The sequence below is a fragment of the Saimiri boliviensis genome, chromosome 5, assembly GCF_048565385.1.
Source record: "Saimiri boliviensis isolate mSaiBol1 chromosome 5, mSaiBol1.pri, whole genome shotgun sequence".
In the NCBI taxonomy this organism is placed as follows: Eukaryota; Metazoa; Chordata; class Mammalia; order Primates; family Cebidae; genus Saimiri; species Saimiri boliviensis.
In genome coordinates, this window is record NC_133453.1 from 5,750,030 (window position 1) to 5,772,604 (window position 22,575).

General features: G+C 47.9%; 1 protein-coding gene across 8 annotated transcripts in view; it reads right to left on the bottom strand.

Moving 5' to 3' along the window:
• Nucleotides 1–22,575, bottom strand: part of AGAP1 (ArfGAP with GTPase domain, ankyrin repeat and PH domain 1) — a 624,335-nt gene that overhangs the window by 166,785 nt on the left and 434,975 nt on the right. For 5 of the 8 annotated variants that reach the window (XM_039469754.2, XM_039469753.2, XM_074398816.1 and 2 more), the window contains one exon: nucleotides 22,189–22,347. The exons of the other annotated variants lie outside the window; for them this stretch is intronic. In XM_039469754.2, coding sequence (XP_039325688.2) covers nucleotides 22,189–22,347 — 159 coding nt within the window. The remainder of the gene's footprint in view (nucleotides 1–22,188; nucleotides 22,348–22,575) is intronic. 8 annotated transcript variants of the gene reach the window in all.

The following is a 22,575-nucleotide window of genomic DNA, read 5'->3' on the forward strand; positions in this document are numbered from 1 at the left end:
TAATCCCAGCACTTTGGGAGGCCGAGGCGGGTGGATCACGAGGTCGAGAGATCGAGACCATCCTGGTCAACATGGTGAAACCCCGACTCTACTAAAGATACAAAAAACTAGCTGGACATGGTGGCGCGTGCCTGTAATCCCAGCTACTTAGGAGGCTAAGGCAGGAGAATTGCCTGAGCCCAGGAGGCGGAGGTTGCGGTGAGCCGAGATCACGCCACTGCACTCCAGCCTGGGTGACAAGAGCGAAACTCCGTCTCAAAAAAAAAAAAAAAAAAAAAAAAAAGGTATATTTTCTTTTTCAGACAAGGTCTCACTGTCACCCAGGCTGGAGTTCAGTGTTCATGATCACAGCTCAGTGCAGCCTTCAACTCCTGCGCTTCAGCCATCCTTCTGCCTCAGCCTCCCAAGGAGCAGGGACCACAGATGTGCTCCACTATGCCCTGCTAATTTCTTCTTCTTCTTCTTCTTCTTCTTTTTTTTTTTTTGAGATGGAGTCTCCCTCTGTTGCCCAGGCTGGAGTGCAGTGGCGTGATCTCGGCTCACTGCAACCGCCACCTCCTGGGTTCAAGTGATTCTCCTGCCTCAGCTTCCTGAGTAGCTGGGACAACAGGCACACACCACCACGCCCAGCTAATTTTTGTATTTTCAGTAGATACAGGGTTTCACCATATTGGCCAGGCTGGTCTCGAACTCCTGACCTTGTGATCCACCTGCCTGCTCATTTCTTTGTAGTGACGGGTCTCACTATACTTTCCAGGCTGGTCTCAAGCTCCTAGCCTGAGTGATCCTTCTGCTTTGGCCTCCCAAAGCACTGGGACCTTAAACAAAAATGTCTTTTATGGATGGTCAGTGGCCAGTAAGCCCCATGCACAAAACAGGTGCTCAGTGATCAAGTCTGTCCAGACAAGGAGGTGCCAGGTAAGACACCGCAGCACGAACAACAAACTCTGAGCAACGCCTCCGAAATGCTGGAGGGAAAACCACACAGCGCACTTCTAACTGTTTAAGGCGTAGGAGTTCTCACTATCAATTAAACACCGGCTCGGAAGTCCGTATTAAACATCCTTGCATTGTGAACATTTGGAGAATAAAAAGTTAACATAATGATAAATTATATCTTCTTTTTCCTTGGCCATCACGTCACCTTCCCCCCCCCCCCCCATGAAATCTGATGGTTTTATAACATGTAACCTTTTGTTATGTTTGAGGGCAACTGTGGAAAACATCGGGGGACTTTTTTGGGGTTAAATCAAATGCTAATTTGCAAAATTAATTTCCCTTTATCTGTTCTCGTAGAAGTAGTTTGTAAACACCTAAAATATTTGAAAAACTTGTTCTGGGTGATTTCATGACTCTCTCCTAAGCTGTGGACAGGAGGTTTCATTATGAAAAGGGATCCTTGCAGCCCCCAAGCCTTTATTGGAGGTGGGTGGCATGTCAGTGAGGCAGCGAGGACAGTGATAGCATCGTGGTGTCAGGTGCCTCGTAAGGAAGGCTCCACCACTTGAAAGGGAGGCTCTACAGGTCCTTCTGCCACACCTGGCTCTAACAATTGCCCCAGTCAACAGGCTGGAGGTCACTGAGCAATACTCTGGCTTTTGGCGCCACCCAGCCCATAGCGCAGCTTTGAGGGCTTGGGTTCCACTGGTAATTTATCCACAGTGACCCTGACAGAAAGCCCCGGGGCTGAGCTGAAGGAGGGGAAGCAGCAACCGCTCAGGACCACCAGGACGGTGAGGCTCAGCCCTAGAGGGAACACGATCTTGACAATACCCTCGAGGGCTGCGTGCAGTAAACTCAGGATATTTACAGGTCTGACCGACAACCACCCAGTGCCACTCAGTGGAAGGCAGTGTTTTAGGTCCTGGGGAAACAGTAGTTGAACAAAACATAATGATATTTCCAGTTAAAAACAAAACAGTTTAAATTTACAGTGCAAAAACTTAGCACTTAATCCAATCCTAATTCTATACTGCTATAGATTGACTCATAGACACAGGGGTACCCAAAATAAATTTGTCTAAATTTGCATCATGAGCTGCCTGGGGCACCTGTCTGGTACCTGCATAATCTTTTAACAATATAAACAGTTTGGATAAAAATATAGGAAAAAAGTCCCCACATTTAAATTTGAGGATTTGGCCAATGAAATTTTTTTTTTAAAAAATGTATGTTATGACTTCTCTGACAGCCACTGAAAAGAGAGTATTTTTCTCTCCCATTTTAGAATTTTGCTAGCCTGCTGCAAATGACTAATGAATGCGCTACGTATTTTATGTAGATTCCGAGGCTGGGGTTACCTCTAACTTCCTCTGCTTGAAGACTAGATATTATCAGCCCATTCATGTCTCTGACAAGAGGCAGGTGGGCTCTGCTCAGCACCTTCATGTGAACAAGGAAGCTGAAACATGAGGTCATCTGTGCATTGAATACTGGAATCAATCTGGTGTGGTGTTAATGATGAGACTTATGACCTTTTGTTTTCGACTACACTATTAAACATCTGCATTTAAAAACAATTTACCAGGACACAAATATATAGCAGGCAGGATGACAGAAGGTTCCCCAAACCAAAGAGTAAATGAGAAGATTGGGGTGGACCATTTGTTTCCACCAAAAAGCTGTAGCTAAGACTCCCTCTTGTAAAGGAATCTGACAGTTTCCTGCATTTATGAAGCTCTAGGTTTGGCTGGTGTAAAAACTGCCTGTGTGAAGGGGCCGGGAGACTGGCGCGCTGTGACCCATCAAGGCTCTGGTCATCCGGGAGGAAATATTTATTTTGCACCAACAGACAGCAAGCGATTCTTTAGAATGAATCGGTGAGAAACAAGGGCTGCAGCAAAGGGTACTTCCCAGGTGTGACCAGGTGTCACCGGGGTGACATTCATTCTGTCCTTCCCAGGACAACCTCTGTGTATGCCTGCTTCTCAGTGCAATTATTAATGTGTGGTCACTGCAATCTTAAACTAACCCCACAATCGCTCCAAAAACAATGAGAAGAACAAAATTCGGAGGAAATCTAATAATTTTGACTACTGAAGCTTTGGGCAAGTCAGAGGTTTAAAAACCTGCCGCACATTTTCCGTCCCATGCCCCTCTGCCTCACGATGACCCACAGCGTTGTCCAGAATCACACCTGGGGCCGGTAAACGCCGAAGTCTGTAGCATGAAACATAATTCAAATGTTCTGTGGACTTCTATTGGGTACTAAACTTGGGGTAACTATCTCCACCAACACCTTCACTCATGAACATCGTCATCCACAGCTGCAGATCAAAGGCCATTCCATTTCGGAACTGTCTTCTAAAGTACAACCTTTTAAAATAGTTTAATCACAGTGGCCAAATGTGTCTTATTTTGTATTTTCCACAAAATAAGAAATAATTCAGAGTCTAACCTCTAGAATTAATAATACTTAGAAACTAGAATTAAATTTACTTCCAGCAAAAGCCATGAATAATTTACTATGACTATTAGATACTATTAGAACATTCTTTTTTTAAAAAAAGAATTGACTTTGCAAAGTTTTATCATAATATTTCTACTAGTGTCTTGGAATTTGGGCTCTGTCCTAGCCAAAAAAAAAAAAAAAAAAAAAAAAAAAAAATGTGTTTGGAGATCTGAGTTACATTTGCTGTGAGTATAAAGTATTTCCTTTATCATGCTAAAATTTTGTTAATATAGTTCAGTCAGATACTATGGTTGACCTTCAGGGAAAACTGCTTTAAAATAACCTGAAGGGCAAGATTGTGCTCCAAAATTTAACAATTGACATTTTTCTCTTTTCCTTTAAGTAAAACCGTGACCCCCCGTGGCTGCTGGAAGGGTCAGTGGTGGGTGCAGCAGAGCAGAATCCCGGCCGGCTGGCTATTCAGCAGAGAAAAGCTATGGCCATTCTTTCCTCCAGCGACCTTTTATTCCCTGCAGTGAGGTTAGAATTGGCGGTGACTATCCACCCACCTCCCAGCCAGAATCAGGGGCCCTCCCTTCCTCCCCAGCGCTGCCAGCCCCCAGTCCTCTGGAGCTCATCGCTCTTCTCCTCCCCCATTTCCTGCAGGTTTCTCTTTCATACACACCGGCATCTGCTCCTGCCCACACACCCCATGATGTCCTATGGCACTGCCGTGGCCAGGTCTGGCTGGCCGGCTCCTGCTCTTTGGAATTCTGCAGCTCACCAGCCCAAGTCGCTTTGCTGGGCTGGGGAAACCCGAAGTCACCACCAGGAGAGAAGACTCTCCTGGGGCACTCTGGGCATGAGACTGGCGGGAGTTTCTTACTTCAAATTTGTCCAGGCTCACAGGGGCCATAACCTGGGTTAGACTTTTCACACTCAGCCCGTTTTCCCTGCTCTCCCACTCCAGCAAGGACCTTAACCCATCCCGACTGCCTTTTCCCAGCCAACACCTCACTCTCTGTGTCCGAGCATCTCCCGAAGCACTCCAGGGAGCCCCTTCATTGCTATTTTTAGTGTCTTCCTGGATTTCCCAGCTCTGGCTACCAAAAAGGAAGAAACAGGTGCAGTTTCTTCCACGAAACTCAGGTTAGTTTTCTAGCTCTAGATCCAGGGTACGTCTTCCTAGGCGAGGGAGTCTGTTTTTCCCGGCAGAATGTTCCACTCTGCATGAGCTGTGACTGTGGCCTTTGGTACTATGGTGGGCAGTACTGGAGGTTTGCAGCGTGGTTGGGGTCGTTCAGCCCTGGGGGTGTTTATGCAGCTGGAGCAACTTGTGTTTTGCTTTTACTTTATGAGGATAAGTGGGAAATGGGAAGATTTAGACTGGTATTAGTGAAAGGAGCATGGTGCTCATAAGCTTAATATGCAAAAGAGGCACAGAAACAGAATTCACGAGGCATGCTCAAAGCAGCAAATCTACGCAGCCTTGGATGCTCCAGGGATTTGAACGGATCTGTTCAGTTGCGAAGAAAGAGTAAGACAGTGATCTGGAGACGCACTGCAGAAGCAGCATCATTAGGCATTTCACGGTATTCTTCAGCTCCTTGGGAAGAGCACCCCCTGCCCACCACCCTCTTCTGAAGTGGTGTGGCTGCACTTCTTACCAACTCAACCTCATAGGTGTTTCCAGAAAAAAAAAAAATTATACAGGAAATCACAGGTTCAGTATCCCTAATCCAAAAATCCAAAATGTTCCAAAATCTGAAAATTTTCGAGTGTCCACATGACACTAAAAGAAAATGCTCCTTGGAGCCCTTCGGATTTTGGATTTTTGGTTGAGGGATCTCAGCCTGCATGTGTGAAGGAAGGGGCCTGCCTCTATTTACCTGCACATCAGGCACGCTCTAGAAATCTATCTGTTCATGCCATGCTTGCCTCACCCATGGAGAAGGGGCTGGGGCAAGATGGGATTCAGAGCCTTGCTCCCCATCTGGGCAGGTGAAAATATTTACTGACTATTAAAAATTAGAATTTGCTGAATCATCCTATTGTGGACACTGTGTTTGTAAATAACTCCAGATAACACTGGAGTGCTGTCTGCCTTACCGGACCTGGGACAGGCTCTGCAGAGCGGCACCATGATTTGACACCTGGCTGCTCTGTATTGGACTGGGTCTTCCCTGTAATCTTCTCGACGGTGTGGTGAGCGGCAGGATGGGGGCCAGGATCCTAGTATCCTGACTCTGCCCTGACACAGGCCTCTGCCCGGCCACTGTGCTGTCCCCTCCATGTCTCAAACACCCGCCTGTGCCCTGCCTTTCTCTGTCACGGCCAGGTGGGACCCCTCTCTAGCGACACAAAGACAGACTCACTGCACTCACTTTTTAAAAGTTTCAAAGGGAACACCCCTACTGCCAACGCGCACGTGGAAATTCTCAAATGTTCACCTCTCAATTTGTGTTCTCATTATGAAATTCGTATTTAAAATAACTTTATTTAAATCAATAATGTTTTAAATAAAGTTACTTAGGTACGGTCGCTCATGCCTACAATGCCAGCACTTTGGGAGATGGAGGTAGGGGAGACAAGGTCAGGAGTTCACCCATTTCTACCCAAAATACAAAAAAATTGTTGGGCATAGCGGCGCCTGCCTGTGGTCCCAGGTGCTCAGGAGGCTGAGGCGGGAGGATCCCTTGAGCCCAGAAGGCAGAGTCTGCAGTGAGCCAAGACTGCGCTACTGCACTCCAGCCTGGGTGACAGAGTGAGACCTCGTCTCAAAGACAAAGAAACAAACCCGGCACGTTTTTAGGTGAGTATGTGCTCATTACTAAAAGCCGAAACGCAACAAGGGAGAACAGGTAAAACGTCCCGTGAGTCCCCTGCCCTCTTCATTCGCATGGCCTTGGTGCCTACACGCACATTCAGGTGGGCACACGGGGAGCCTGGCCTAGCTAGCCCAACGCCTCGGCTTCCATCCGTCCACCGCACGCCGGACCCTCATGACTTGCACAAGCTTGCGCCAAGTTATTCAAATTATTTAGGACTCAGTTTAACCATTTAAAAATGAGGATAATAGTACCATCTCAGAGAACTTCGGTGTAGACTAACAGTGCCTATAAAGCATTTAATCCAGGGCTGAAGACACTGGCAAACAGTAACATTCAGCTGCTTATTCTACCAGCTAATACTTGGAAAATTCACTCCATAGAGGCTGACTGTGCCCCTTCTGATGGAGACGCTGCTGTTCTAGGCTTTGAGAATAGAGGCAAACAAGACAGTCCCTCTCTTTAAGAAGTTGAAATTCTGGTAAGGGGAGATGACAGATCAGAAAATTGATCTAGCAATCCCACTACTGGGTATCTACCCAGAGGGAGTCATTATACAAAAAGACACCTGCACACGCATGTTTACAGCAGCACAACTTGCAACTGCAAAAATATGGAACCAGCCCATCAATCAATGAGTAAAGAAAATGTTATATATATATAAAACACATATACATATATACGTACATACATACCATGGAATACTACTCAGCCAGAAAAAGGAACAAAATAATGGCAATTGCAGCAACCCAGCAGATGTGGAGACCATTATTCGAAGTGAAGTAACTCAGAATGGAAAACCAAACATGTTATGCTCCCACTGATAAGCGGGAGCTGAGCTATGAGGATGCAAAGGCGTAAGGATGATGCAACGGACTTCGAGGACTCAGGGAAAAGGGTGGGAGGGTGAAGGATAGAAGACTACGCGATGGGTACAGTATACACTGCTCAGGTAATGGGTGCCCCGAAATCTCAGAAATCACCACTAAGGAACTTATCCCTGTAACCAAATACCACCTGTTCCCCAAAAACCTATTGAAATAAAAATAACCAGAAAAAAATGAATCAGATTTCAACCTGATAAATAAAATATCTATATCAAATTTTTACGCAAAAGAAAGGAGTAATTTACAAAGGTCGTTAGAAGGTGATTGGTGGCGTGGAGAAGTAAGGCAGGCAGGGAAGAAGGGCACCGGCAAGTTGAGACTGGGGTCAGAAAGCCTCACGGTGAAGGTGATATTTGGGTGGACACCAGGGTGGGGAGGGGTTCCCATGCACAGCAGGTGAAAAGGCACTGGGGTGACAGGGATATGCCTGGCTTGGCAGAGGGGTGGGGCGGCACAGTGCTGCTTTCTTGCTGGTTCTTAGAACAATGACACCTGGTGATTTCAATGGCCAGCTTTCCAAGTTACTACATAAAAGCAGCACTGGAATGAAAGTGGGGACAATGAGGGTTTTTTCTTTTACTGTCCATGAAAAACAGAGCCTGCCATATGAAGTGCTGGCTGCTCCTTCGCCTTCTGCCACTCAAATGGCTGCACATCCTCCCCTTGGAGGGGGTCACCAGTCCCCCACTGCTGGACAGAGACTGTTTCTAGTTTCTGAATTGTTTCCAGGGAGTGTGGAAATTTAACGTATTTACACTTATTTTCTTTTAAATGCCATTAAGTACATGAAAATATCCTATGACATGGAAAATCTGAATGGACATATTATATGTTTAAATGGAACGAGCCTGGCCAGCTGCACTGGTTTACACCTGTAATCCCAGCACTTCTGGAGGCTAAGGCAGGTGGATCACCTGAGGTCAGGAGTATCACTTGAAGCTGAGAGATGGAGGTTGCAGTGCTGAGACTGTGGCACTGCACTCCAGCCGGGGTGACAGAGTGAGACTGTCTCACCAAAACAAACAAACAAACAAAAAAAAACCAACAAAACAAAAAACCACTCAAAAAACAAAAGAACAAAACAGTAAAGAAAACCCATCATAATCTAATCCACTTTGGGAAAAAATAAATAACCATATACACACAAACTATAAGGGTATACACCCCCAAAATTAACAGCGTTGTGTAGGACTGGGTTTTTATAGAAACCAAAAAGCTAAACTGTATTTTAAATGTTCCTAAAATTTAATCTTTTTATTAGGGGAAAGTGCAAGCATATTATTGTAAAATTAGCAAAGAGAAATGATAGCTAACCCATTCACTAGAAGGAAGAGGTAGACTTATAAAAACAGGCTGAAATATGTGCAACTGATCCCAACATCCATCCTGCTGCCCCCTCCAGCCATGCACTGTGGCCTCCACTCACTGGTAGGATTTTACACTAGTGCACGCATTAACCAGGCTTCTATAATGAAACAATTTTAAAAATGAAAAGCTTCACATAATACAATTTTAGGTAAAGAGAAAAGTTCTTTAAAAGGACAAATAATTTCTTTTTAAAAAAAATTGTCAGAAACTTGGATTAGCATGATTTGATCAATAATCCTTTGGTTTACAATGCTGCCACCGTCTTTCAGGAGAAAGACTTGTATAAAAGCCGGGTGCCGGTCCAGGTAATAACCCAAACCTTGACTGCTTCAAAAGGTGGTGTAGGATGATAATTTTTCCACAACGTGTGGTCGGAATGGATGCTGCAGCCTCACAAATCTCATCTGGGGGCCTGACCTGCCTGTCTTGCTGTCGCTGCTACTGCCTTCTGATTGACGAGGGCCTGACGTGCCGCTGGACTCCAATTCCCCTTGTACCACCCCCATAAAGGTTCTTGCAAGGAGACACTGAAGTGGTGCCCCTGGACACAGGCTTTCCTGAACAAGCAACAGCCAGCCAGATGATTTCAGATTGTAGTGCTTTGGGGAGTGGAGATATTTATTTCGCTTTCTGCATTAATGCAAGGCTTGATATAAAACAAAGAGTGGGTCAACAGCTGGTTTCATGTGTGAGAATGGCGTGATGTATTTATCGATAATTTAAAACCCTCCCTTCTGGTTTCTCATTGTAATTGTAATTGTTTTCCTGTAAATAAGTACATGATTTAAGACGCTCTGAAATTTACATAGAAACATTTCTCTGCAAATGTAATAAGATTTAAAAAGTCCCTCTGCAGACATATAGCAATTAAAATAGCATTTATAACTAGATATGTTTAAAATGTTTCTCCTCATATAAAAGAGTAAAATTTTAAGTCATTTAAAGTAATCATCTGCTCTGTGTGATATAAAATTTTTAGCATCACTGTATAATTAATACTAAACTCACTTTCTGTTAATAACCTTATCTGTCACACAAGAAAGCCAAGATGTAACATAAGATATGTTCATCGAAAGAAGTTTAAGAATGCAACACCAAAGCAACATAGAAACCCTAAAGGAGAAACCGGACAGTGGGCTTGCTTAGCCATAACCAGCCAGCCCTCTGTCGTCCGTCTCTGGCTGTCTTGCGATCCAGCCACGTTATAACCATCTCATAACAACTTTTCATTTTAGAGACTACTCTTCTCCAACACTCACTTCTTCCACACCTTTCTTTCTTCTTGATACCTCAAAAAATTTTAAGTGGCCGGGCACGGTGACTCATGCTTGTAATCTCAGCACTTCGTGAGGCCTGAGATTCCAAGGCGGGTGATTCACTTGAGGTCAGGAGTTTGAGACCAGCCTATCAACATGATGAAACCCCATCTCTACTGCAAATACAAAAAATAGCCGGGCATACGGGTGTAACTCTATAATCCCAGCTACTCGGGAGGCTGAGGCAGGAGAATTACTTGAACCTGGGAGGTGGAGGTTGCGGTGAGCCGAGATCGTGCCATTGCACTCCAGCCTGGGCAACAGAGCAAAACTCTGTCTCCAAAAAAAAAAAAAAAAAAAAAAAAAAATTAAGCTCTTTAGGTCTTTGACTTTTTGCATGTGTTTATAAAATCTACAAAATGAAGCGAGGAAGGGAATGAAAAAGATCTGACCAATTTTACTCCAAAAGTTGACAAAGTCACTAGGGAGACACTATGATTAAGGTTTCTTAAACTGTTGGGTTCCTAGGTTGTGGAACTGGGCAAATCCCAGAAATACAAAATGAGCATTTTCCTGTCCTGAGTGGTATAAAGTCATGAGGAAAAAAAGTCCTGTATTACTTACGAATGTACGTTACAAAATCAGACGTTCTAATGTAACACAGAAGATCACAAAGTTTTCCTCCCAGCTGGAGAAGCAGCACATATATTTGACAAATCCTCAAATATATGTGCCTCTTGACTAGCTGGGACTACAGATGCACACCACCATGCCCAGCTAATTAAAAGAATTTTTTTTTTAAGTAGAGATAAGGTCTCTCTATGTTGCCCAGGTTGGTCTTAAACGGACCAATCTTTTTATACTGCACCACCTATTCCTAAAATTTGAAGCTGGGGTAGTCAATGATGCTTTCTATCTTTAAAAAAGTCCCCTGAAATTGAACATTTGCAGCTGCAAACATGGAGACTAAAAAATTAATAAAATGCTAAATAATTTCATAAAATTTTAGACTTCTGTATGCTAGGACATTTTAAAAATGTAAGTTAATGACATATTGTTGCCTTGAGGCCAATGAGAAGCGACTTGACTAAAAATTGGGCCAAGCGAATGAGAATGAGAAAGAATGAGATGCCAATTGCAGCAATGGCTCTACCCGGGGCTCCTGGGCTCCTGGAACCAGGGGAACTGCGGCTTGTCTGCAGTGAGCCCACTGTGCTCTCGATTAACCAAGCCTGGCCTGATCTGTCTACACAGCAGATGATAACCCAGGCTGACTCAAGAGGGATCTTTTCCAATCACATTCCTCTCCTCCCTAGGAGACTTACGAGAGTGTTGATGGCTAGGGATACGAGCTTGGGTACCTTCTGAGTCTAGAGGAATGGTCAGGCCTGTTTCAAGAGGAGTGCAGGGAGGACAGGAGAGGGCTGAGTTCTGGGCCATGCCCTTCAGGGCATTCTGCTGGCTCAGGCTCTTGGACAACCCCTTTTAGAATCCTTTTCCTCACTCTTCTTGACCCGGCTGCAACCCTCCGACCTCCCTCCGTGCCTCGCTTTCAGGAGCCACCTTTTTACCACTCCCGGCACAGCTCCGAGGCTGCACGCACCGTTCCCTCTGTGTGGATCCCACACACCCTGTGGCCTACTGAGTTCTTGGCAGCATTTAAGGTCCAACTGATGTGCCCGTCTTCTCTGGGGTCACTTCCCAATGTACCCCGGGACACCGCTGCACATGATAAAGTGCCTGTTACACGTTTGCCAAACAAAGGACAGGTGAACAGATCCCCTGCTCTGACGGTCTCAGTTGAAAACATGCTTAGTAAGTCACACATTCATACATGCACTTGATTTCACAACGCGAGCATACGCCTGGGACATGCTCACCCTCATTTTACTTTTCTCCACTTAACCAAGCAGATTTCCATTTGTTTCCTTAGGTGATTATCCTTCGGTTCTTCTTTTGCACCTAGAGAGACCTGGGAGCTCTGTTTGGATTCCCGCTCCACTCCTAGGGCCAGGGCAGTGGGCAGCCACCGTCTGTGGTCAGTAACTACTTGTGGGCTAAATGAAGTTACATATGAAATTAAATAACTGCTATGAAATGTATCTAATCTACATTATCTCTACTTAAGTGATAGCACTAACTTCACCTATGATTCAGGAACAGGTAAGATGATCTAAGGTAGGAAACCCAGTTTCAACTCTAGCTACCTGTACTAATTTAAGAACCTGTTGCTGAGACTGCCCATGTTTTCTGCCATAAACTGTAAACACTTCGACCAACTTGCTCTGTCTTAAGGGGCACCAGCACGAGTTCTCTGTTAAGAACCAGTTTCTAAAGCAACATGCAAAGCATTAAGATACTTAATCTTAAAAATTCAAAACAATTCTATCATACAGAACTGATGGAAGCCTGGAACTTATTTTGCAAGTCTAACAAAATACAGCAAGCCACACCACCCTGGCCTGGCCACCACGTGGACTGTTCCTATTTGGGGATGTTATCCAAGTGTGCTCATTCACTGACTCGGCACAGTTATTGAGCAATGACATCGCGACGATGGGATGGACACAGCTCCAGGTGCTCAAGGAAGTGGAGGCAGACAAGACCTTGAAGCCTCTTTCTCACGGAGGTAGAATCTTTCTTGCAGGAGAAGACACATAAGCCAGCAGGCTCATTTCAGGTAGTGACAGATCCTAGGAAAACAGTACAAGATGGCAGGGGCAGGATGACCACTTGTGACTGGGCAGGAGTCAAACAAGAACATGCCCAGAGTAAGCCAGGCCATCATAGATGCTGAGAAAAAGTCTGGGAAACCGGAAGAAGGGGATGGAGAGGGGCTGTCTGCAGTGATGTATACAGGCCGGAGCTGGTGTCTGGCAGAGGCCTGAACTATCTGGTGGATGACTCAACCCAGATCTCAGTGGAGCAGCCGGCTGGAGCCATGGAGAGGCGGTCAAGAAACAGGGGTCAGACCAGCTGGAGCCTTGCCAGCCAGAAATGAAGAATCGGGAATATATTCCATGGGCAGTGGGGAAGGCACTGGAGTGGGTGTGGGGAGTGGCCATCTGGTTCATGTTTCATTTAAGAGGTGAATTTGGCTGCAGAGAGAGAGGATTTTGGCAAGTCAGAACGACAGACGAGATGAGTTGGGATTGATGCAGCGGAAGGGCTGGGGTGGACATGAAGGAGGCGGAGGCTCGGGGCAGCCCCAGCGTGGATTCCTGGAGGTCAAGTGGAGTGAAACAAGCAAATGAACAGGTTGCGAGGTGGAGCCTAGAGAGGACGTGCATGTGACGCTTCGGGCGTGTCTTGAGCTACTGGGAGGACAGAGGGTGAAAAGGTGGGTGAGAAACAGGCGCTCTGGATGAAAGCTGGAGGTCTTCGGATCCGCTGAGCGTGAGCCGCCCTAGTGCCTTCCAAGTAGGTAGCTGGTTACCTGTGCGCAATGCAGGAGATAGCGGCCATGGCTGGGGATGTGAACTCGGGTAACTGCTGAGTCTAGAGGAATGGTCAGGGCTGTTTCAAGAGGAGTGCAGTGAGGATGGCGGAGAGCTGAGTTCTGGGCCATGCCCATCACCCGAGGTCTGGTGGTAAAGGAGGATGCCTCAGGGGCCAGCCAGAACAGCAGGAAAAACCCGAGTGTGTCAGCAGAGAAGCCCAGAGGAGAGAGAGTTTCAAGCAGGACGGGGAGTCAACAGGGCTCCCACTATGAGGATTACCACGGGACCCAAGGAGTGCTCCCAGGACTGACGAGGGTGAGAGCAGTGCTGGGGAGTGTTGTTCTGAGGACAGACGGGAGTGGGTCGACGAGAACGTGGGAGGTAGCTGGGGACAGTGAGGACAGCTGAGTGTCCCAGAATGTGTGCTGAGAAGAAAACTAGAAACTAGAAAGGTCATGGTGTTGGGATGAGCGATGGCTGAGCAGGTGTGTAAGCTGAAGGGAGTGGTCCCATACCTGGGAGAAAGCGCTGGACAGGAGAGAGGGTATCCGTGGAAGCAGAGTCCCCTGGAAGACCAGAAGTGATGGGTTCAGAGGTGGAAGGGATGCCCTACCCCATGGACAAGCAGGAACAGATCAGACATGGGAGCTCCAGAGGTTGGAGAGGCCTGAGTTTCGGCATGGGAGAGAAGTGAGCATCCTCCCCTTTTTCATTGGGAAAGGAGGAAGAGGGTCTTCAGGCAAGGGAGAAGAGGGCGGAGATGCCAGAGGAGAAAGCTGGAAGCAGCCGCTGGGAACTGTCCCTGCGTCTCACGACCGCGTGTCAGAGCTGTCTATCCTGCAGCTTCGGCCCCCTGCGCCCACTTCACTTCTCTGGATTTATACAGAGTCGGGATCATGACCACAGTTCACACACGTCATTTAGGCCCCTCTGAAACTGCTTCTCCGCCTCAGCTGAACATCTGAAACCCCTGGGGGACATTCTACTGCTTGGACTCCAGCCCAGACCCAATGGACTAGATCTCTAGCTGCTGGGCCCAGAAACAAGTACTTTTAAAAATTCTTCTGCAAGAATATAACGGGCAGCCATCAGAGAACGCCCACCCGCGTCCTCCCAGGTTTTCGGCCATGCTCGGTGTTGTGGGTTTCGGGGCCCCTCCGTCCGTCCTGACCCTCCGCTCTGTGTGCTTTCCAGTGTGCCAATGTCCTTCTCAAAATGTGGCCCCCGAAAGGATGCTGGGAGCACAGTGAGACGTTCAGGTCTCTCTCGTTCTCTTGATGCATAACGCAAGTCTTGACAGCATTTCTGCAGACAAGCCACGCCCAGGCCTTCCCCACCAGGGTCCGGTCCTCCTGTTCCATTATCTGTACAGCTGGTTTGTTGAACCTGAATTCAGGATCTTATCTCTGTTTCACTTTGTTAGTTTCAACCCATTTTGTGGTCTCGAAATCTGGAGATTTCAACGCAAACTATGTCTCCGTGTGTGGTATCCACACATCTGACGGCCTCACCTTCCCTGTCCTCATACATGCAGTAGAGGGACACGCTGGGCACCCACTGTTCTTGCAGGCGGTCAGGTGGGTAGGAGAACTGCTTAATGACAATTACGACACAGCCTGTTTGAATGTGGCCTTGACCACAGACCTGCCGCTGCGTTAGGCCTAACTACCCTCTGCTTCCTCATCTGAAATGGGGAGGGCTCTGGCACTCATCTTCCAGGGGCCCGCACCAGGCAAGCAGCGAGTGTTCCAAGAACGCCAGGTCATGTCAGTGCTGCTGGCAGCAGGACTGCCACGGTGTGAACCAGTCACGCCCCCAGGTGGATGCTCTGAGAAGCTGTGTTGAAAGCACCCTGAGGACCAGGCACTGCCCTGGGTTGGCCTCAGTAACCGTCTTGCAAACCAGAAATCGGCTTCCCTTTCTTTGGGAAGGAGTCTTACTGTGCAATGCAGCAACCGCAGCTGGAAGAGGCCACAGAACCAAAGGCTTCACTGACCACCTCAAGGCTTCCTGACTGTGGCACCACCACTGTTTTGGGCCGAGCAACTTTTGGCTGTGGGGAGCTGGCCTCTGCACCGGACACATTCAGCAACACCCTGGCTTCTACCCACTTAGCTTCCATAGCATCACCTTCCCCTGTGTGACAACCCAAGACATCACGAACTGTTCCCGGGGAGACAAAACCACCCTTGGTTGAGAGCCCCTGGAACAGACGAAGGCATGCCGAGGGTCAGAAGGGCCAAGGGGTCTGGTCCAGGCACCGCAGCAACCAGCAACAACATCCCCCTCTAGTCCCTGTTTACCAGGATTTCTGGTTTTATTTACATTTTGCCTTGCAACAACATGAGGAATTTTGGCGTTCGGGCATGAAACGTGCTGCCCCGTTCTGTTTTCATCGTGGGGCAGCATTTCACTGTCCTGTTTCCCCTGGTCAGCAGCTACTGCTGAAAACAGCTGATAGGAAGGAACTAAGGAGATAAAGCACAAAGTTACAACATTCTGATTGGGAGGAAAAAAAATCCACCTTTCACCCCCTGTGTCCAGTTACCCCAGGACGCTTCTGCCGGCTCCTCGGCCACATGCAGAGACAGGAAAGCAGGCTCCGAGCACAGAAGGGAGCGGGGTCAGCCTTTTAATTAGGCCGGCCAGCCTGGCGAGCCGAGCAGCCCCCCCGGCGGTGAGGCAGGGAGTGCCCAGCTTTGAGAGATGAGAGCCCAGGGGCCTTTAACACTGAGCTAAGCTGAAGGTTGATGACAACCCCCAGGGAAGGCTTTTGAATGCCAGCCAAGATTTGGGAAGAATTGATAAAGGAAACTTCAGGATCAGTGAGAGAAGACAAAATGTCTATCTATCTTAGAACGTATTTCCTTGAAAAGCAAGTGCTATCAAAAGACAAATAATTTTTACGATACAATGTTTTAGTACTGAGCACGCATTGCTCCTTTTTAAAAAAAATAGCAGACGGGAATGACTATAAGCTCTGAAATCAGAAAGACCTGGGTTTGAATTTTGGCTAATTATGAAAAGTACAGTCTTGGCCTCTCAGCCTTTTGGAAGCTCAGTTATCAGGCAGAGATGAGGATCCTCAGGGAAATGGGCGTTAGGTATGAAGATGGTGACAGGGGAGGCAGTCAACACACATATGAAGATGGTGACAGGGGAGGCAGGCCTCCCTACCACGCTTCATAACACCCTCTCATCAAAGCAGCTTCCAGGTCAGACCGCCAGCACCACATTACCGCCGCCTGCTGGTCATGCACTAAAATTGTCAGCGTAACATCCAAGGAGAGGAAAAAAAAAAAAAATGCTCAAACGATAAAGCTTAAAACTGATGAACAGTGTGGGCATGCTTGCTGCAAGATGTGCTTCAAATGCACTGGCTCCGAAAGGAAGGGCAGGACAGACAGCTTGTGAAGCCGAAACTCATGTTTTGAATCCTGACCATCAAAATCGATGCGCAAAACATTTTTATAATGAGAAAAGATACTTGAAAGTTGGCAAAGACTCAAATGCTTTCCACTGGGGATCGGCTGCTTTATAACCACAGGTGCTAATGTAAAGTCACAATGATTACAAGGCCAGAAGGAAAACAGGGACCGCAGCATACACACGCATGTGCGCCCGTACACACACACACACACACACACACGCGCACGCGATGCACTCCCTCCACGAGGAAGAGTGGAAAATGGATATGCTGTTTGTACGCAATGCTGACGAGGCCGCGTGGTGGCCTGGGGGAGAATGAGGGACGTGAGGCTCAAGAGCCACAAGGAAGAGTCAAGTGAAAAAACACAACATTAATAGCGATGGCCAGTTGGTGTGGCAGAAAATAAACTGTTGAACTGAAGCAATCGGGGATGGGGGAGCGATGAAAAGAACCTGACAGTCCAGGGCTGGGGGAGCGGGGCTGCCATGGCATTAGCTGAGGCTACCAGCCGAGGCAGGGGCCAGGTAGGGGCCGGCGGGGAGGGCCGGCCAGGCTCACTCAGGTACTCAGGAGGCAGGCAGGCTGCGCGCTGGCCCTGAGGACAGGTGTGATGCGTCTCAACATGCATCTTGCCTTGACGTGAGCTATGAGGACCAAAGGTGCTACAAACGACCCCCCAGGGCCCCTGCTACCCACAGTGATGCTGACTCGGGGCTAACGCTTCTAGAGGAAATTACTTATGGAGGAAATGATTAATCAAAAAAAATTACAGGCTTCCAATAAGATTCAAGAGAACCCTCAGCCAATAGTTGTTGCAGAGATAATTGTTCTGAATCTATCAATAAAGCAAAGCTGCCCCTTCATTGACTGCAAACACCAATTTCTTTCACCCAGGGTTATAAGTTGGTGTTCACGGGCTCACTACTGCCATTACGGTGATAAACAGTTTAAACCACAACAGGATCTGACACGTAGATCAATTCTGGGTCCATAAAGAATCTACACAAGAGGTTGCAGGACAGGAATTTACAGCCACCAGTTTTTATTCTCTCTTGCTGCAAAAATTACTTCTGTCAAACACTTAGAAGAGTGCGAAAAAATGTAAAAAAATTAATTTTTCATGTACTCCTAGAACAGCCTTTTTCAATGCAGAGGCTCAAGATGAATATGTTTCTGCATTTAAAAAATTACACTCAGCAGCATGTGGTGCTCAGCAGAGGAGGCGTCTAATCCTCTGTGCGGCCCGCAAGCCGGCAGACGGCAATTTGAAACCCTCAACCGAGCTGTCTGCATTTTCTCTGAGGGCAGATGTGGGTCTCATGTTAGCAATGCCAAATTATGTTAGACATTTAATTTTAAACCTCAGGTACTTAAATGTGAAACCTTACAACAGTAATAGTCATAAAGCAGTGGGCATTCCATTTCACGGAATAGATTCCTCTTTTCTTCTTCCCTTAATTCAAGCAGCACTTCCTGTTTTGTAGGGTGTCCCACAAAGGCATCTATCTAATTAGGAGTTGCTCACAGCTGCTTTAAAGGCGGAAACCCCGGAGGGACCTGTGTGTCTAGAGAGGAGACTTTGAAAAGTTCTCCAGAGCCAAAGTCTTAATTTAGGGTGGACGGAGGGGCAGAGAAACGCTGAATGCCAATGTTGTCATGATCATTACATTTTAGAATAAGCACGCGCGACAATGGGAAGGCATACTTGCTAACACGGGCATCTCCCCATTCATTCCTGCTGCTGGCACACAGTAAGCTGTTCACAACTCTGAAATCCAAACCAAAGACTAGGGATGGGGGCAGATACATTCATAGAGGAAGTGGGTGGGGGCAGGGGACCTACATCACCTACAACTTAAGAAGAAAAAGCACGACAGAAAGCTCTTCATCATGTTTGTTTCTTCTGTGATTATTTTCCAAGCCCTGCAGGGAACGTTTATGCTAAGGCTGAGGTCCTGAAATCCATTCATAACCAGGTTTTCTTGAAGTTTTCCATCAGATCCTGTGCCCTGGTGTTCACTAAAGATTGCTGGGGTCTGGCTACTTGGTGAATTCGGCACACTGAAGTGAGGAATGGCGCAAACCAGAGGGAAGCCGGGATGTGTCCTTGGCACAGAGAGACGAGGATGTGTCCAGCAGGTCTGGTTGGAGCCTGAATTCTGCATCACGAGCCAAATCCCCGGAGCGGTCAGACGCCACTTGGTCCTTGGACCATGCTTTGGGAAGTGAGGACTTAGAGTAAGCGTCCCAAGCTTCAGCATGCCACGGGATCCCAGAGGGCTTGCTACGCACAGGTGGCCGGGCCCTATCCCCTGAGGACTGGATTCCGTGGGACTGAGACGGGGCCTGAGAATGGACATTTCTAAGCAGTTTTCAGGGGCTGCTGCTGCTCCCAGAGGCACACCTGGACAGGCAATGATGAAGAGCTGTGTTAGGCCATCTGAGTTTGAATACCGGCCCCTCCCAGGATGTGACTTGGAGCAAGTGATGTTTAACCCTTCTGTACCAAAGGCACCGCCTGTAGAAGGGAGGTAACAACAAGATCTACTCTGTGAGGATCAAATGAGATTATCTACATAAAACCCTCAATAAATCGCAGCTTTTATTATTATTATCATCATCTTCCTTTTCAAAATACTTTTGAGTATGACACATTATTAATCCTTAGAAAATACAGCAATCAACCAAGACCCCCATAACACTGTAGGAATCGGACTTCTGGGCACCGTTCTGTGGTCTTTCTGGATCTTTGCTCTGGAAAATGTCAGCTTCAGGTCTGAAAATAAGATGCTCCTTTGGCAGCGTGGCCTCTCAACATTCATCTCTTCTTGTCTCTCCTCGTGTTCCTGCACCCCAACCATCACCTTTTACTTCACTGTAGCTCGTGGCTATTCCGTCTTCCCTTTTCCTCCTCTCTGGGTCTTTGTCCAAAGTGCCCCAATGCTTCTAATAACTTCCTCCTGCTGTTCAGCACAAAAAATCCATCTGGTTCTTTAAGCATTGCTCAAGTTGGATTTTCTTTGGGAAGTTTTCCTTGATCAAGTCTATCAATCCTTAAATGACCTGCACAATTTCAGCCCAGGGCTCTCTCTACAGCTCTCCTTCCATGCCCCTCAGCAGGCTGACACCTGGGGCATCCGCTTGTGTTTCTTATCTTCTGTGTTCAGGGTTCAAGATTTGTGAGGTCAGGGAGCATACTGGTCTTTAATGGACACCCATGTGTGATAATATTACAGAAACTGCTTTGTGAATAAAAAACTGGCATTCAAACGTAGGAGACTTTAGTCTCACATGGATACTGTACAAATGCGTGTGTGCAGACAAGGCAGCCCACTTCCGTGGAAAGAGACTTCCAACCAAACCAAGGCTCTGGAAATCAGTGTCCCATGATGTGGCGGTGTGGAAACGCCCACTGTACACAGGGACAGCTCAACACAAAGAGCTATTCAGTAGAGAGAAAGTTACCTAATGAGTGTTTATCAAACAGGTAAGTGTGCAAAAGTCTGCACAGGAAGAATTTTAGATGAATACTTAATTAAAGGCCTATTATTGGCACCTCCACTGCTCTCACTCAGCAGAGGCTGCTTGGCAAGACAAGGCCTTGTCCGCGTCACCTGTACACCTGGCTCAGGAAGGCCCAGCGTGGACCTTCCCACGCCGTCAAATGTGGTTCTCGGCAAGCACACCTTCAGGAGACGGCGGCCACAGAATTCAACCTTATCAAATAGTAATGCTAATTGATAATACATATTTTAAAGTATTTGGTAATGAAACAATATATGTGAACTCCTTGCTCCTCCTAAAGGAACCGTGATAACAGTGGCTCTTCAGTCACAAAGAGCCAGGTGTCCTATGTTGTGACACATGCCTAACTACTATGTAAGGGATAAGAAAACGTGTCCACTGAACAGATAAGAAAACTGAGATTTATGGAGGCACAGATGCTCATTGAGGCAGGGTGGCTCCAGGAGGTATGGAGGCTCAGGGAGGCAGGGAGACTCATGGAGGTACAGAGCCTCGTGGAGGCACAGGGGCTCATGGAGGCACAGAGGCTCAGGGAGGCACGGAGGCTCATGGAGGTACGGGGGCTCAGGGAGGTACGGGGGCTCATGGAGGCACGGAGGCTCAGGAAGATACGGAGGCTCATGGAGGTATGGGGGCTCATGGAGGCATGGGGGCTCATGGAGGTACGGGGGCTCATGGAGGTACGGGGGCTCATGGAGGCACGGAGGCTCGCTCAAGGCCGCCTAGCTGGCAGGTGGAGGGGTTTCTGCTGCGGCGCGCACAGGTCTGATGAAAGGGTGACTACCAGGCCCGCTGGGGCACGTGACGGTTACTAAGGGAGCAAACTACAGATGGTTAATTTGTCATAACTTAAAACCTCCTTCTTTGGGGTTTTCAGGGTTATCATTGTGATTCCAGATAAAAGGCAGAGAGCCTTGGAGAGCCCCTGAGGAGGCTGCAGGCAGACCTCTGCTTTCTACCAATGCGGCTTCTTTTGAGGGACGAAGGAGCCCCGGTGCTGGGAGGGAACGGGCCGGCCGGGGCAGCCGCGTGATGTTCTGTGTGTTTGCTCCAAGTCACGGGCTTTTCCAGACCCTCACAGCTACTGTGCGGAGCAGCCTCGCTGACCCCGCCTCTCCTGGCTCGGTTTGGAGATGTCTTCCTTTAAGGCTTCTGCTTGGTGGCATCTGCGGAGGAGGGTGGCGCCTCTAGAAATAAGGATGACGTTTACCCAGAGCAAACGTCCTGCCGCAGCAGCTGGCGGGTCTACAGGGAAGACCTGATGCTGAATCTTTTAATTAGAACAAATTATGCTAAGATTACTCGAAAACCCTGTCTGACAGAATACATACAACAGTGGGAATTCCTTTAAATACCGGTGAACAGGCCAGAGACAAACGCCACAGGCAAAGCCTGCTGCAACCGTCAGGGCGGCCCCGGTGCTGCGTCATGCATGCTTCGCACAGACGGCAAGATCGTTTTCACCATCCAGCAAGATCTTTCCGGCAAGATCTAGCTCCCCAAAAAGCTGGCTACAGCTATCAAAATAATAATAATAATAATAATAATAATAATAATAATAATAATAATGCTGAAGGAATCTGAACACGGAGGGATTACAAAGGGGCCTCCAGAATTGAGAGTATACACCAGCCGTTCTGGAAGACTGAATTCACCCTAACGATATAAAATGTGTACTCGTGGTGGAGGTGTAGGCCACGCTGTGTAGGGCAGTGTGACCGGGGAGACAAAATCAGACACTCAGCTCCGCCACCTCTGTCACGTGACCCTGCGTAAGCCACTGGCTCTGTCTGCAGCCTCAGTTTCCAAATGGATCCAATGGGATGACCACCTCCTCCCTGTGCCAAAGAGGAACGGATGAGATGACATGGGCAAGACAGCCTAGCCAAGGACGACACGTTCCACAGATACGAAAGGCAAGACGTGAGTCTCCGTTGCAGCTGCCCCACGGGGTGCCAAACTCCCAGAGGAGCACGAGAGCTTAGGGCGTCCTGTCCGGGCCCTGGCTTACAACGAAGGATCTTGAGGTGGCTGCGGGTCCATGGGGCTGTGCCCCCTCTTACCACTGCTGATGGCCGAGTTTGCAAAGACTGTAGCCTCACTCCACTGGTCGGCACTGGAGACTGAGTAGGAACGCTGGTGCATGCCGTCGGGTCGGCTGTTGAAGGAGACCAGGCTGATGCCGCTTGCCATCTGAGACCCAGATGCACTAGTGACATTCCCTAGGAATAAACAAGTCAGGTGAACACCACCGCGGACTGCAGACCACAGAAGCCAGAAGCCAGCACGAGGCAGTCTGTGGGCCCCACAAGCTGGCACGCAGTGTGCCTTACCACCAACAGCAGCCCTCACCCTGCCTGCATGGCCAAGAGAAGCGCCAGAAAGAAAACACTCAGGAGGAGTGAAAGGGGGACGCCAATCCCCATGGCGCCTGACAAAGCAATGAGAAG